The sequence below is a fragment of the Xenopus tropicalis genome, chromosome 4 (genome assembly GCF_000004195.4).
Source record: "Xenopus tropicalis strain Nigerian chromosome 4, UCB_Xtro_10.0, whole genome shotgun sequence".
Lineage (NCBI taxonomy): Eukaryota > Metazoa > Chordata > Amphibia > Anura > Pipidae > Xenopus > Xenopus tropicalis.
The window spans coordinates 24,927,844-24,945,851 of NC_030680.2; the positions used below are offsets into that span (position 1 = coordinate 24,927,844).

The window sequence follows — 18,008 nt, forward strand, 5'->3', positions numbered from 1 at the left end:
CTTCATCCGGGTGACTCCCACACACAGACGGCAGCATACATTTGCTTTCTCCGAGAACTCTGCTTGTGAATTATTCAATCACAGGACAACAGTGAGTCAACGAGACGGCAGCCTCCATTTTTAAACTGTTCAAATCCAACACTTGACTTTCCATGGCATATAGGATTACGGCATTCTGTTGTAACCGTATCCGCCGTTACTGTGTCTGAAGGAAAAGCACTTTGCATTCCATTAAAAATCTTTTATACCACATTGTGTTTAAGCAGTTACAATTATTGTAATCTCATTGTTCTGTTTAACAGCAGTGCGAGTGTGCAGTGAGTGAAATGATCTGTTTTAATATGGTAACCTTTTAATTATTATTTTCATGCCAGTTTTTCTCTTAATAGGGATACTATACTCCTAAACAATGTGGGTCTCTATAAAAATATATTTCATTAAACAACTCATATGTAAAACCCTGCTTTACTTTTTTAAATTTGCCATTTTAAGGTATAGGACCCGTTATCCAGAATGCTCGGGAAAATGGGGGCACAATATTGACCTCATCTAAAGTATTTTCATAATGATTACACTGATCTGCATATGATCACTTGGGGTGCTTGGGGAATTTTTAACTGGCATCCTAATTATACAAGAATAGCTGTACATTTCAAGGTAAATACAGTGATAATAGACCTTACTTCTAAATAGGTTTTACTTCTAAACCAATGTAACCCTTTCTTGGCACACTCACTTATTTTGGGCTGTATACTTGATTAACAGAAGATTTGGTCCCCCTTGCAATAGTGAAAGGTACTGGGAATTGGGATTTTAGTGCAGTACCTCCACCTAGGGGACACTGAGGAGCACACCTCAAGGGGATTTCCACTAGGAACTAATCACACACAGTTTGCAGCAAATATCAACTTTATATAACAGTGAAAATAAAATACTTATAACATGCAACAGTATTGAACCCTGATTTGGATACCTGTGTGGGTTTAGCCACTACTGGCTCAGTCTCTCTGAGGACACAGTACAACACTCCACTCCTGAAGGAAATACTCTTTCCCAGTTCAGTCGTGGCAAAGTCCCTTCCCCAGAGCTCTTTTGGTTTCCCCAGGTAGCACTACCTGCCCCAAAGTACATCTCCCTTTGGAATAGGCAGTTGTTCCCACGTAGCAGGCCACGAGAAACACGTGTCCTCATACAGGGGACACACACAGGAGACTTTCAATACATTTCCCTCAGATGGATCACTCACTGGGGATAAAGGCATCTGACTGCAGTCTAGCAGATCTCTCTTTACAGGCTGGCACTCCAAATGATACCTGGATGGTCTCTGTCTTAACGCTGGCAAAACAACAGGGGCCCCCTTTATAAGCTGCTGGGCCCGCCCCTGATTTTTGGCTCCAAACTGAGGCACACCTCCTCTCTCCCAACAGTGCACTGGGGCATCCAGCCAATCGGGTTTCTCCCTAGTCTGCAGCTGAGCTGGATGATGTTACAGACAGAGAAACAGGGGAAAGAGTTCTCTGATCCCCTACACCAATAAAGAGATAAATGTAGATTTGTTCATCCTAGGGGATGTTATATGCCACCATGCGTTTCGTGTGTACGCACATAATCATAGCATGCCTATGATTAAATGTGCACATGCACAAAACGCGTCAGGCATATTGTATTATATGAATGAATAAAATCAAGTTTTAATAGACTTCAGCTCATGGTTCCAGCATGTGATTGAAGTTGTTTTTCTCTTTTCGTTTATGGTTAATCACCTCATTTATGGTTAGCACCTGGACCACCTATTGACAGTGGTGAGTTTTGAAAAGTTTAGAACTTTCATTGGCAGGTTGATTTCTGTACTTTGCTGGGAAACAAGCAACGGACCTGGGGTTTTATATACACCCAGTTAACACTATATTTGGGTTGATATAATTCATTTAAAGGTGAAGAAAAGTCATTTTGGCATTTTACTGCCAACAGATTTGCCACATTAATGCCACCTAGAACACTATATTTATTCTGCAGAAAGCTTTATCATACCTGAGTAAACAGCTTTAGAAGCTTTCCCATTTGCTTAAGACAGCAGCTGTTATTTTAAGTAGCTTCCTTCCTTCAGTCTAGCCGTTATAGCTCAGATCGCACATTCCTAAGGGAGAGGGGAGGGAGTTCTTACCATTCTGGTGGGAGGGGGGAGCAGGAGAGGGGAGAGAGAAGAGAGCTGGGCAGACTCTGGCCACAGGAATTAAGGCTGTTTCTGAGAAAGAAAGTCAGACAATGGAACAACATGTTTACAAAAAAAGAGACAAGAAATCCTGTGTTTCTTTTGATAGAGGACTCACTGCAGCATTACTGTGAGTGCTTATGGCTGTATTTACATAGACTTTTCTGATAAAGCTTGCTTAGTTTTTACCTTTCCTTCTCCTTTAACTACTTGACTGATTCTTGACTGACTTGATTCACATACCAGCGTCTTAGTTAGTTATAATTTACATGTTTAAAATGATTTATGTATTAGGAATGAGCTTAATAAGCTTTTCCTTTGTTCATTTGGATTTGATATATAAATTAATACACATAGACACACACGCATATATATATATATATATATATATATATATATATTATATAGAAAGAAGCAAAAAGGTCCAATAAAGATTTTTTCTTTTTTAAAGGGAAACGAAAGTCAAAGTCACTTGGGGGTGCCAAAATGTTAGGCACCCCCAAGTGACTTTAACCGCTTACCTCGTACCCCGGGCTGGTGCCCCTGTTAGGAGAAAACAGCACCAGCCCGGGGCACCTGGAGCGCAGCGCTTCCGTCTTCCTCGCTTCCTTTTCCTGAGTGCCAGCGGTGGGCGCATGCGCAGTAGAGTGAAAAGCCGACTTTAACATTTAAGTTCGGCTTTTCACTCTACTGCGCATGCGCGCGCAGCGAATCAGCAGCAAGGAAGCGCCGGCAGCTACCCCGGGCTGGTGCTGTTCCTTCCTCACAGGGGCACCAGCCCGGGGTAAAAGGTAGGCGGTCAAAGTCACTTGGGGGTGCCTAACATTTTGGCACCCCCAAGTGACTTTGACTTTATTTTTCCTTTAATTTAAATGAGTCTGGACCTTTTTGTTTCTTTCTATATGTATTGTCCGTGAGTTCGGACTAGGTATTCAGACTGCTACGTTAGCTCCACTTTAGTTTGTACAATTATATATATATATATATATACACAGGTATGGGATCCCTTATCCGGAAACCTATTATCCAGAAAGCTCCGAATTATGGAAAGTCGGTCTCCCATAGACTCAATTTTAATCAAATAATTCAGAATTTTAAAACTGACTGCCTTTTTCTCTGTAATAATAAAACAGTGCCTTGTAAGGTTTTATTGATTTTTTAGTAGACTTGAAAAAAGACCCTTTATCCGGAATTCCCTTGGTCCCGAGCATTCTGGATAACGGATCCTATACCTGTATATATATACAGTATATATAAGTATGGGATTCATTATCCAGAACACTTGGGACCTGGAGCTTTCCAGATAAGGGGTCTTTCCATAATGTCGATCTCCATACCTTAAGTCTGCTAAAAAACATTTACACTTTAATTAACCCCAACAGGATTGTTTTGCCATCAATATGGATTCATTTAGCTTAATTACCATCAAGTACAAGGTGTTGTTTTATTATCACAGAGAAAAAGGAAATTATTAGTAATAATTTGAATATTTTGCTTAGAATAGGCTCAATGAGAGATATCCTTCCTGTAATTCAGAGCTTTCTGGCTATTGGGTCTTTGGATAAGGGATCCAGTACCTTTAAAACATTCGCTTAAACGGCTATGGAAAGATGTAGAAATTTCAACCAGTGTGAAAAATTGTGACTTTTCACCTATATCTGTAGTTATCTATAAAGTAAACCGGATAACCCCAGTACTGTCGAACTAGTAAACTGTATTGAATTATTTAAAAAAGATACACATCTGCTGACAACCTGTCAGTTCATAAGAGTTATCACTGATTGGAAGCTAGTGTCTACTGGGATATAGTGTCAAAGTTATGCTTGTGTAATGTGATAACAGGGCAATAAAACAATAATTACACATTATTACATCATTTGCATTTTTCATCCCAATGACAACTTTTGACCTTTCCAAAAGTCACTCCATTTGTACTTTAAACGCCAACAAATATATCAGAAGTTGTGGGGTGATCAGCTCACCATATTATTTATATAATGTATCTTGGCACTTGTGAGCCCATGTGAATGGACTTTTTACCCTACACTATGGGGCCCATTTATCAAAGTCCGAATTTCAGACATTTAAAAGTATGATTCTAAAAATTCAGATTAAAGCCGAATAATATCTGAAAAAATATTTGCATCGTGGTCATATGAAAATATTGTGGTATGATACGAAAGTTCAGAAATTTTCATATCCGAACGATCGTAAACGGCGTTAAAAACTTTCTGACTTTGATCCTTCAGTGCATGATTTTGGAAGCCTCCCATAGGACTCAAAGACACTCTGCAGCTCCAACCTGGCCCAAGGAAAGCCTCCCATAGGGCTCAATGGCACTCTGTAGCTCCAACCTGGCCCAAGGAAAGTCTCCCATAGGGCTCAATGGCACTCTGCAGCTCCAACCTGGCCCAAGGGAAGTCTCCCATAGGGCTCAATGGCACTCTGCAGCTCCAACCTGGCCCAAGGAAAGTCTCCCATAGGGCTAAATGGCACTCTGCAGCTCCAACCTGGCCCAAGGAAAGTCTCCCATAGGGTTCAATGGCACTCTGCAGCTCCAACCTGGCCCAAGGAAAGCCTCCCATAGGGCTCAATGGCACTCTGCAGCTCCAACCTGGCCCAAGGAAAATCTCCCATAGGGCTCAACGGCACTCTGCAGCTCCAACCCGGCCCAAGGAAAGTCTCCCATAGGGCTCAATGGCACTCTGCAGCTCCAACCCGGCCCAAGGAAAGCCTCCCATAGGGCTCAATGGCACTCTGCAGCTCCAACCCGGCCCAAGGAAAGCCTCCCATAGGGCTCAATGGCACTCTGCATCTCCAACCTGGCCCAAGGAAAGACTCCCATAGGGCTCAATGGCACTCTGCAGCTCCAACCTGGCCCAAGGAAAGTCTCCCATAGGGCTCAATGGCACTCTGCAGCTCCAACCCGGCCCAAGGAAAGTCTCCCATGTATGTATGTATGTATGTATGTATAACTTTATTTATAAAGCGCCACAAGGGTACGCAGCGCTGTACAGTCTTACAGAATACAAAATTACACACAGGGAGGATGAGTGATATAATAAATAAATACATATATGTATATATATATATAAGTGCCATGTGGTATGAGACACAGTAGGAAGGAGGTCCCTGCCCCGTAGAGCTTACAATCTGGCTCAATGACCCTCCTACCCAGCATGGGCAACTTTCCCAACTGCTACTATCCATGGACTGATCTCTGACAAAACAGCATAGAGAGTAGATCAACTCAACCATCATGCATTTTAGGACTGCAGAAGACAAGCAATTTACAAGCCTCCCTGGCAGAGCAAAGAATGTTATGAATACTGCTGCCCCATCATATAAATCATTATACTTGTGACGGATTCCTTTCCCTTTTAAAGACGGTGAGACACATTGTCACACTTGGGACCCAGGGTCCCCAAACCACCCATTGTCAGCGTCACCAGGAGTAAATGCCTCCATTCACCTGTGCAATGAATGGAATGGATCTGATCAGATAAGAAGGGTAGGGGCAAATATAAAAATATTTGAGAATAGTGAAACCAAAGTAAGGATAGGAATTACCCTCCCAGTACCCTTTTGGATAGACTACTCTGCTTTCAGTAGCACACAGCTTCCTCTTGGTGCCCCATCATTACCCTCACAAGGTGCCATATGTTCCATGCCCCCATGTGTGCCCAAAGCCTTCCCAAGAGGAAACTGTTTGCACATTTAGGATGCTGCCATACTGCTTGCCTCAGGACAGCTCACAAAGTAAGTACCCCCGCCACTGACGACTACCCCTGATGTTATAGGTAGAACACACTTTAGACAATAGTGCCATTATGGCAGCGCCCATTTAGTAATGGACATAGGCAAAATAAATGTGCTTGTCCTGGTCATTACAATAGGCTGTGCATGTGCCTACCCCACTATAATATACGAGAATGTATTATTATGAGGCTTAATGAACAAACACAATCCATGAATGCCCATTCACAACCCTACCGAGAGACAGGAGGGTTCAGGACCGCGGACAGCGCATGCGTGCAATAACTTCGGCCCCTCTGGCGTGATTCCTCCGAGCCCCGCCCCTTAGCAACGGACGAGCGCGCTTCCTCCAGCCGAGGGCTTCGGCCGCCGCGACGTCACAGGTCACGTTGGTTGGGGCCCCACGTGGTCTGGCGAAAGCGGCTCCGCCCCGCGAATGTTTTGTGAGCTGCTACCTGTGTGAGGAGCCAGTTCATATGCGAGCCGGGAGGTGCCGGGGAGAGGCTGCGGGACCATGCTGCGTTCCGATGTGAGGAGAGTCGCCGCTGGAAGAAAAGCTTCCCTGGACGGGCTGTACTGCGAGGAACTGGAGGTCCGGGGAAACAGGAACCTGGGAAATAAGTTCTCTCACAGAGGGGAGCTCCGCAGGAGCACGGAGTCGGAGGTGTTTGATGATGGCACCAACACTTTCTTCTGGTGAGACTCGGACTCCTCTTATTATAGCGCTAACGGGGCCCTCCTGCCCTTGTAACTGTGACAGGGCCCGAGTGAGACCGCAAGGGTCATGGCATTGTAGGAAGGAGGGGGATTAAATGGGGGCTGGAGGGCTGCACATAATGACAGTATGGAACGCTTCTCACACAAACTTAAGGGGCCCTTAATCTCTGGCTCGTCTGCGGTCAGAGTTGGCCAACCTGCTGTTGTTGAACTGCAACTATCAGCAGCACCCTTCAGCAGAGTGGCATACATTCGCACTAAATCCTCACATTCCTTAATGAAGTCAATGTGAACCCTTATTTGTATATACAGATACAGTCTAATGGCCAGAGCTTTAAAGGACAAGTAAAGGGTTAATTGCTGGGGAATGCCAATATGCCCCCCCCAGTAATTATAATTACTAACCTCAGATCCTGCCCAGCTTTCCTCTATGCTGGGTTACTGTTCTATTTAGTGCCATTCTGCCAGCTTTTGCGGGGATTCCATGGAGCTGCCCAGTAGAGTATCCCTTGGGATTTTGACTTATAATTATTATTAAATTTTTTTTATAAAGCGTCAACATATTCCGCAGCGCTGTACAATAAGTGAGTTACATACATTGGGCATACAGATTAACATATAAAGCAATCAATAACCCATACAAGAGGTGAAGGGAGCCCTGCCCAAAAGAGCTTACAATCTACAAGGAGTAACATATAAAGCAATCAATAACTCATACAAGAGGTGAAGAGAGCCCTGCCCAAAAGAGCTTACAATCTACAAGGAGTAACATATAAAGCAATCAATAACCCATACAAGAGGTGAAGGGAGCCCTGCCCAAAAGAGCTTACAATCTACAAGGAGTAACATATAAAGCAATCAATAACCCATACAAGAGGTGAAGAGAGCCCTGCCCAAAAGAGCTTACAATCTACAAGGAGTAACATATAAAGCAATCAATAACCCATACAAGAGGTGAAGGGAGCCCTGCCCAAAAGAGCTTACAATCTACAAGGAGTAACATATAAAGCAATCAATAACCCATACAAGAGGTGAAGAGAGCCCTGCCCAAAAGAGCTTACAATCTACAAGGAGTAACATATAAAGCAATCAATAACCCATACAAGAGGTGAAGAGAGCCCTGCCCAAAAGAGCTTACAATCTACAAGACTTAGGGTCTGATTTACTAATCCACGAATCCGAATGAGAAAAATTCGGATTGGAAAACGAACATTTTGCGACTTTTTCGTATCTTTTGCGATTTTTTTCGTTGCCGTTGCGACTTTTTCGTAAATTGTTGCGACTTTTTTGTAACCGTTACAACTTGCGTGAATTGTCGTGACTTTTTCATAGCCATTACAAATTTCGTGAATTGTCGCGACTTTTTTATAGCCATTATGACTTTCGTGAATTGTCGCGACTCTTTCATAGCCATTATGACTTTCGTGAATTGTCGCGACTTTTTCATAGCCATTATGACTTTCATGAATTGTCGCGACTCTTTCATAGCCATTATGACTTTCGGGAATTGTCGCAACTTTTTCGTAGCCATTACGACTTTGCCAAATTGTCGCGACTTTTTCATATTGAGCGCTCGAAAAATTCACGACAATTTGCGAAAAAGTCGCAAAATACCAATCATTACGAAAAAAAAGCATTTGGACGCTTTTCGGACATTCGTGGATTAGTAAATGTGCCCCCTAGTGTGTATTTGCCCAAGGCAGCAGTGATCCCTTGTGTAACTGGCAAGATGACAGTGTGGCGCTCAGTAAAGTAGTACTCTGGGCTAGTATTTTTTTTTTTAGTGGAGCACTGGTATTGGTGGGGTCTGAGGTTCATGATTAAGTTACCCTTTACTTGTCCTTTAAAGTTACATCAGTGTAAGTGTTTGGCTACAACCATCCCCTACCAAAACCACCAGTATTTAGCTGAACCCCAAACTGAATGACGTATTCAGAACATCCCTGTTTTACTTTGACTCATGGATCCTTTTGCTGCTGTGAACTACAACTTCCAGAATGCTCCACTTGATGCTAAAGGGTGCTGCGGGTTTTACTTGCACAGCAGCTGCACTGCCATGTGTTTGACATTCCCGCGTTGACGAATAACCCCCCCGGTCATTTCCTCTGGGGCTGCTCTGAGTAGAGTTCATTGTTTGGCCACTTTTGCTTGGATGGATTTGTTGCTCTGTTTTTATCCAAAATGCACAGCAAACAAGACTGCTTTATACCTTTGCTTTTCCATAGTGACCCATATATGCCAGGGTCTTTGATTGGGATTAGTGATACTCCTGCTTTCAGCTACCACTGTCTTAGACATGTTGTTTTTACTCTGTTTAGAACTAATGTGAACCTAAACAGTACCACAGTTGGAATGGTAGGTAAAAGTACATAGGACACATAATATTGTGATATTTTTGAGGATATAAAACCAGAAATGTGCTGCAACCTCCAGCAATGAATACTACTGTTTGGGTCCTATATTAGATGTAAAGTGCTTGATATTGCCCTGCTTTTACTGAGCAGTTAGCCAGATATCTGCCCATTAGAATGGGTCCAAACAAATTCTAATCTAATATGTGGGTGTGTTTAGCTATTGGCCCAGTGGGACCACCTGCCTATTCCAATCATTTGGGGCTCGAAATGGCTAAATTTGTCTACTATGTTCTGTAGTCCAATTCCCCATTGATCTGCCTGTTTGACTTTAAGTTTATTTAAGTTGTTCTTTGCAACTTTGCAATTGGTCTTCAATATTTATTTTTGACCCCAGCAGACAAAAAAACTATTGGTCTGTGAGGCTTTTGATTACATTTCTTTTTAGGCCCTACTCTATTTCTATTCCACTTCAAACCACTGCCTGGTTGCTAGGTTAAATTGCATCCTAGCAACCACATAGCTGCTGAAATTCTAAACTGGTAAACTGCTAAACAAAGAGAAATAATTTTAAAACTACAAATAATAAAAACATGAAGTTGCAAATTGTCTAAAAATAGGTGAACTACCCCTTTAACGGGTCGAGCAGATCAGGCAATCCATAGCCAGCCTGAGTTTAAAACCCATCAAGGATATTTGTTGCTGTGAGGTTTTTAGTGTGTCAATAAATCTGTATGTGTGACATTAGCCTTGGGGCTGAACCACACTAATGATTTAACTGCTGCTGGGACTGTTTGTTTTGCTCTTTCATAAAAAGCAGCTGTGGTTTTTCAGTAGTTGTAGTTCAATATTATTTATTTCTTTAATAATAATACCACCAACTAAAAATCCACCTCCTCAAAAGTTCTGCGCAGCATGGGCACTGGGCAGTGTCGTTCCTATTATGTAGACAGAGAAGCAACTGTTTCAGGAGTAATTATTGCCATAGCTCTTCCTGCACGTATTGGGTTGATCACCCTTAGGGCAAAGACCTATTAAAGGAACAGTAACACCAAAAAATGAAAGTGTATAAAAGTAACTAAAATATAATGTGCTGCTGCCCTGCACTGGTAAAAGTTGTGTGTTTACTTCAGAAAGTCTACTATAATTTATATAAATAAGCTGCTATGTAGCCATGGAGGCAGCCATTCAAAGAAGAAAAGGCACAGGCACATAGCCGATAACAGATAAAACACTATTGTATTCTACAGAACTTATCTGTTATCTGCTATGTAACCTGTGCCTTTTCTCCTTTTTTCCAACTTGAATGGCTGCCCCCGTGGCTACACAGCAGCTTATTATATAAACTATAGTAGTGTTAATGTAGCAAACACACCAGTTTTACCAGTGCAGGGCAACAGTGCCTTATATTTTTATTACTTTAAAGCTCTTTCATTTTTTGGTGTTACTGTTCCTTTAATAGCTGAAAACACACCGAGCTACTAGTAGCAGCTACTTTTTCATGGCTACTAAACTCCAGAAAATTCCCTGCCATAGACAATGCGGAGAATTTTCTATGCTAAAACACATGTAGAGACAATTATCTGTAAATGATCAGCATTGTCTATTTTAGTAGCTGCTACTAGTAGCTCTGTGTGTCTTCACCCTAACTGCTTCCTATTTTGTAAGACTTTGCCGAAACTACTCTCTGGCTTTGCCCCAACTCCCAAGTTGTCACGCTCAGGGAGTTAAAATAAGAGTTAAATCGTTTGCTGCAGTTGCTTTCTGCATCTTGCTACTTACAGAAAATGACTGATTATCCGATGATGATGTTGGGAGGTAAAAGGATATTGAACAATACCTAAAGGGAATATAAACGCAAACTTTTTGAAAATGAAAAGTTCTGAGCAACTTTTAATATAGGTTCATTAAATAAATTGGGTGGTAAAAGTTTCTTTTTTGCAAGTTTGTTACTGAAACTCTATTAATCCACTCCTTTTTGTGCAGCTGGTTCTGCCTTTTGAAACAATGTATTGGACGTCAGCCCTGCATGCTGTTTACCAGTGCCGAGGATAGCAAGACACATGTGAAAAAGCTCATACTGCTTTCAAGAGCAGTTATAATTACTGTTAAAAAGTTTTACTTTCGGGTCTGCATTCCTTTTAAGAAGCGCTTTAATGTGTGCACATTCTCTTCTCCACCCTGTCCTTTTTTTGGGGGGGGGGGGGGGGGGGGTTGGCTGCTGCAAGTAACAAATTGAATGAGGCTAGTTGGGAAAGTACATAGTTGGAAGCAGCAAGGTCAGCCTTTTACACATTTTCTGTTTGGAAGGGCAGAGAAGGTCTTTTTGACCTGAAACAGTAATGTTTATGTTTCCAGATGACTGCACTGCAATAATTTTTCTTTTAAAGTGTTGCTGTGCCGCTTGCTTTATAATATTTTGACTCTAGAAACTTTTTTTTTATTAATCTGTGCTTCTTATTTAAGGTTACAATATTCACATTTCTCCAAAATCTAACTTTGTCTCTAGAAAATCTTTTGGTTGCAGATGGCCATACACGAGCAGATTTAAAGGAGAAGGAAAGGTAAAAACTAAGTAAGCTTTATCAGAAAGGTCTATGTAAATACAGCCATAAGTACTCACAGAAATGCTGCACTGAGTCCTCTTTCAAAAGAAACAGGATTTCTTGTCTCTTTGTTTTCCTGCGCCAGTGTCTGTGTAGCTTTCTCCTCTCTCCCCTCTCCTGCTCACTCCCCCCCTTAGCAATTTGTGATCTGAGCCAATCAGCAGGAAGCTTCCTCATAGTCTTACTAACTGGGCATGTACACCGGTCTTGGTCTCGGTGCAGGAGCGAGGCATTATGGGAACTTTCTTTACACAGCTCAGCGTTTTTTTCTTCCTGTTTGGCTTCTCATCATCTGAACAGGAGAAATATGGGGAGACTTAAGGGCACTATTGAGAGAACTGAAGGTTTGCCTTCAGCTTGAGATTAACTCTTTACTAGCCTTTCCTTCTCCTTTAAGTTGCCAATTTGGGCTTTTCAGACTGATTGAACAGCTTATCTGCCCGTTTTTGGGGACCTCAGACGGACCGACAAATCTCCTAGAAAGACTAACATTGGGATTGCTAAAGCATATAGATCATGGCGATCTAGCTTAATCCCAGGAAGTTGTCTCCCTTTACAATTTACCACCATTAAGCCAGATTGCTACAAGTAATATGTTTTACTCTTCGCAATCCCAGTGTTAGTCTATGGCAAAGTATTTTTGGGGAGAGTTGTAGCTAGCGGTAGCAATTTTTTGCTACAAATAGCCCCTATGTATCATTGCCTTTTGTTTATGGACAGCTTTACTCGTGGGTTTGGTAGTGGAAGAATACATTTCATGCATGCTAAAGCAGTGTGTGCAAATCCTTAGCAGAAACCAAAGTCAGTATGACAGCTGCTGATCCATATATTTATGCAAATAAAAATTGTTTACTTAAAGTTGCAACTCTCATTGTAAGAACCTTATGTCAGTTTGCACCCATGTGGATCTTTTGGAATGCAGTTTTGTGAACAGATTTTTAATTCATACTGAACCTGCAATTCCTATGTTACACACTTTGGAAAATGCAGATATAAGTAATATCTGCATTTTCCAATCATGTGTATAGCAAAAGTTACATGTAGGGATTCCAGGTACTTTTTCTTCCCCCCCGGGGGATAAGTAGCACCATAGTTAGGTGGCAAATGCTTGGCAACCCTCGTCATGGATTTAATTTGGGTGTTGGGAGAGCCTGCGTGACAGGCAGTTGTCATTCTGAAACATGGATTGCCACTTTTGTGATCGACCGTTATCTGACAGGTGAATGACCCTGTGATCCCTGATGATTACTGGTCAGTGAGCAGCGATTCTGTTTCATCTTCTATCCACATGCAAAGTGTAAAAGCTGCTTTGCCGTCACTTCATAGGATGACTGGGTTTGTGAGGGTTAATCCCCTATCCAGGTGCAGTAGGCAAGTTAACACCTCCCTATATACCAAGCCGGATGACCTGCATCCATTAGTTTTTTCTAGTGCCCAGCAATGAGCACAGGGTACATTAGCTGCATTTTTAAGACTATTCTGAGATAGCTTGCAGATGGTCTTCCTTTTTTTTTTGTGGTTTTTGAATGATTTCACTTTTTCAGCAGCTGCCCAAATTTACCCCAGCAACTAGGAAGTAGACAAGGAAAGACAAAATGTAGATCGCAGTGCACCTAAATGGCACGACTAATCTCCCCATGTGTCATGGCCTTAAGGGTGAAGCTACTTTTTTCAAGGCCACTTAACTCCAGAAAATCCCCTGCCATAGACAATACTGAGAATTGCCTCTGCTAAAACACACAGAGACAATTATCAGTAAATGATCAGCAGTGTCTTTTTTTAGTAGCCACATTAAGTAGCTGCTACTAGTAGCTCTGTGTGTCTTCACCCTAAAGGAGAAGGAAAGTCATTTTGGCATTTTACTGCCAATAGATTTGCCACATTATTGCAAGTTAAAAAATTATATTTATTCTGCAGAAAGCTTCAACATACCTGCGAAAAGAGCCCAAGAAGCTCCCTCCATATGTTTTAGGGCGAAGACACATGGGGCGATTAGTCACCGAGACTTCCCGGAAAAGTTGCGACAATGAAATTGGTTGCGCAAATTGTTGCAGTGATACTCATAACCCCCTATGGCGAAAAGTCGCAGCGACTTTCATAGCTAAAAGTCACAGCGACTAATCACCCCATGTGTCTTCGTCCTAAGACAGCAGCTGCCATTTTTAACTTGATCTCCATAACTTCCTGCTGCAGCTCTAGCCCTTGGTAGCATAGATCACACATTCTTATGGAGGGGGTGGGAGTCAGGATAAGGGAGAGAGCTGCGCAGACTCAGGAACCGGGAATGAAGGATTTTTGTGAGAGAATCTGATACTGTGTATACACAATAGAAAACAAGAAATCCTGTGTTTCTTTTGATAGAGGACTCAGTGCAGCATTACTGTAAGTGCCTTTCTGATAAAGCTTACTTTTTTTTTTTTTTTTGCCTTTCCTTCTCCTTTACATCGACCTTTCTGATCAAACTGCCTTTTTTTAGTTTTTGCCTTTCCTTCTCCTTTAAGGCCCATTTCACATTCAAGACTCCACCACATGGGTATTGGGGAGCTAGGTATCGCCACAGGTATCTCTGCTGCCCTTTATACTTTCCGTTACAGCCAACCAGATGGGATTCGCTGGAGTGGATGAAGTAACATTGTTCTGTTACCTGTGTTGTTCCAGGTTTTGCTGTGCTTGGCACCGGTTTAACCAAGTTGTTTGCTGCAGCTCACTTTCCTTATTGATTAGAAGTGCCTCTTAAATTCCACAATGATCCCCTTCCTTAATTTGCCCCTTCAGGCTTCATTTAGATCCTCTCCCTCCTCATGAATGAATTAGTAGGATGAGAGTAATGCTTTCAGTAGAATGGATTAAGTGTATAGAGATTAATGTTCCGGATAAAACCACATCATGTTAACATGATGCTCCTTGCAGACGCTGCCGTATGTAGATCAGTTTACTAAAGGCTTTCTTTTGTTTGTTCCCAAAAGTCAGTCTTTTGTTATACACATTCAAATATAAAAATATCATTGTTGTGAATTGCTCTGTTTTTTCTGAATTTTTAATTTTTTCCCTACCTGCTGCTCTAAACTGCAGACCACCGACTAATCATTTACTCACATAATACCAGCAAATACTGAGGCCCTTTTAAATGATAACAATTATTTAACAAACACGGGTTACAGAATTAAATGAGCTAGGATGCTATTTACAATTGTGAATGAAATCCCCTTTTGAGTAGTAAGAGATATTGGATCTGTTACCTAGAATTGAGACCTGGGTTTTCTGGATGAGGGGTTCTCCCATAATATGGATCATCTTAAAAAATGTTAAATTTGCATATATCCATGTTGGTAGCAAAATAATCCTTCCAGTTTTTTTCAGTTTAGTTACCATCACAAGATACAATCTTATTTCATAGATTCAGCAATAATGGCGTTGGTTGTATTTTGGAGTTGGGGGGTTCAAACTGAGTGGAGGATCTGGGGGTATAAGAGTGGTCAGTGAAGGTGTTGTAGAATTATCCATGCAACCCTGTCACATTTCTTCATATTGAAGCAGATGTGCTTTTTGTCTATTATTGTTCTTTCCATTACTGTCAGTGGCCTTCATCTGGGCTTTGATCAATACATGTGAGTGGGCTCATCACTAGTCCTTGTCTGTTGGGCCCCCATATAATCTGATTGTTGGCCAGTTGGCCTTATGATTTAATGATTCTTATTGGGCCCATCTGGTGGGTGGTTATACACAAAAGTTTTGTATTGATTAAAATCTCTTTAAACTGTATGGAGATTTTAAAGCATAAGTACTACAAGCAATGACATAACGTGCACTGAGCCCTATTGATGTGTGGAGTTGACCCAAGACCCACCGAACTCACTAGTTGGTCAGGTTGAGGTTGAAATTTGTCCAACCATTGCTGGTTTGTGTTGGTTTTAGGTCAGACTGGGGAGATACACTACTCTGCTCCCTGAAGATTACCTGCCTTGGACCCTGTGTGCAAAAGTAGCTGAGTTGATATGGGTTGGGGGCAGGTCCTACAATGGAAGGTTAAAGGATCAGTAACACTAAAAAATGAAAGAGCTTTAAAGTAATAAAAATATAATGCACTGTTGCCCTGCACTGGTAAAACTGGTGTGTTTGCTACAGTAACACTACTATAATTTATATAATAAGCTGCTGTGTAGCCACGGGGGCAGCCATTCAAGCTGGAAAAAAGGAGAAAAGGCACAGGTTACATAGCAAATAACTGATAAGCTATGTGGAATACATAAGTGTTTTATCTGTTATCTGCTATGTGCCTGTGCCTTTTCTCCTTAGAATGGCTGCCGTCATGGCTACATAGCATCTTATTTATATAAATTATAGTAGACTTTCTGAAGTAAACACACAACTTTTACCAGTGCAGGGCAGCAGCACATTATATTTTAGTTACTTTTATACACTTTAATTTTTTGGTGTTACTGTTCCTTTAAGGTGGCCATACACAGGCCAATAAAAGCTGCTGAAGGACAGAAGAGTCTGCAGCACATTGGCCCATGTATAGGGCCCTCCGATGGACCTATCTGACCTATATCAGGCCGAAAATCAGCTACATGTCAGTCGGGTGGATTTGATTTTCTTGTCATATGGTGCCCTGTATATTATAACCATATCAACCTGATATTGTGTATGGTGGGCAATAATGGTAAGATCTGCTTGTATGCCGATATCACTAATGTGCGTATCTTTCAATGTATGGCCATAGTTTAACAAGTGATTCTTTCAATGTATGGGCCACCTTTTAGGTTGGCTGCTGGTTAAGGTTCTGCGGGTTGGGGATGGGTTGAGTTTTTCCTGACCCACAGATCCCTACTGAGCCCATAATCCAGTGTGAATATTTCATGTACTGTGATATGTGCGGTTGCATGTCCATGTTATAAAGCATAGAATAGTGTTATGTTATGCGCGTGCCTTTTCTGGAAACAGCAAGATTATGAATTTTACAGCCTCATTCTATAACCACGTTAATTGCTCTTTATCATGCATCTGAGTGCAGTTAAATTGCTCTGCATACACTGATATTGATTTAAGTGTTAATGACTTCTGTTAAAGGAAGTTCTCTCAAAGAAACAGCTTGGCTCTGCTAAAAAGGGAAAAGGTACAGTAATTGTGTTCCCTCGTACAGACAGAAAAGTACATGGCCCTTCGCTTCCTGCGTCCCTACATTGTGCTCCTCTGCTTTTATACATTGCTGAATCCCAGAGCTGATACAAGCGCCGGAGAAAGAAATTCCAAAGCTCTGCCTTATGCCCCAGATCTGATCAGGAAGCCGTTTACTGCCACGAGTCTAGCACTAGAGATAACAACTCTAGAAACGGCCACTTCTATGTAATAGGTTTATTTCAAAGCACTGAACAGAAATAGGTTTTTGGTAATGTGACTTTTTTTTTATATTAGAAAAAAAAAATTCTTCATCCGTACATTTACCTTTCACGTGGCCACCTGAGCCAAGGTTCTGGCCTTGCCTTATGGCACGAGTGGCACTTACAGTAAAGCACTGACCTTCTTTTGTTCTTCAGCCACTCCATTGTTAGTTTGGCCTTGTGTTGGGAAGGTGGTGTTATTCCATTGGGGCTTCTTTTCATCGGCCTGTGCTTGGGCGTCTTGTTAGAAGCGAACGGTGCAAAACACAAGGAAGTACTCCAAGGAGAACCTGTTTCAGCCGCCTAAAAACCTGAGGTTTGGCTGAACATTTGACTTTTAGCTGAACTGATCTCATACACAAGGACAAGTCTGCAAGCATGGGAGCTCAGCATTTTACCTGGCACTGCTTCACCAATAAAAACTGCTTGGCTCTTACAGCTTTTGTCATGTAAGTAAACGCCCGACAGAGCATCTTGGGAATTACATTGTTTTAAGGGTTTCACCTTTAAGTTAACTCTTTATATGTTACAAAATACTAGCAACTTTGCAATTGGTCTTCATCTGTTTTATATCTACATCTTTCCAGCTTTCAAATGGGGGTCACTGACCACGGGTAGCAAAAAACTATTACTCGCTAAGTTTCCAATTTTATTATTACTTTTTATTCCTTTTCTTTCTTTTCAGACCCCTTCCTATTCATATTTCAGCCTTTCATTCTGAGCCACTGTCTGGTTGCTAAGGTAAACGATAACCTAGCAACCAGCAGCTAGCTGCTAACATTTCAATCTGGAGAGATGCAGAACAAATAGCGACATAACTGGAAAACCACATATAATAAAAAATGAAAACCAATGACAAAATGTCTCGGAATATCATTGCCTGCATCATAATAAAAGTTAATTTAAGCATACAGCATTATGGCAAATGTAATTCTGACGGAAGAGCTTGTTGCTTGTTAAAGGTGCCTCTTTGGCAGACTTCAAG

General features: G+C 41.7%; 1 protein-coding gene across 1 annotated transcript in view; it reads left to right on the top strand.

The window, feature by feature from the left end:
- The first annotated feature begins 6,310 nt into the window (after positions 1-6,310).
- Positions 6,311-18,008, top strand: part of ptdss2 (phosphatidylserine synthase 2) — a 33,526-nt gene continuing 21,828 nt past the window's right edge. Inside the window, 1 exon segment of the mRNA NM_001079204.1 lies at positions 6,311-6,664. Within this exon segment, the coding sequence (NP_001072672.1) occupies positions 6,483-6,664 (182 nt within the window). The 5' untranslated portion in view covers positions 6,311-6,482.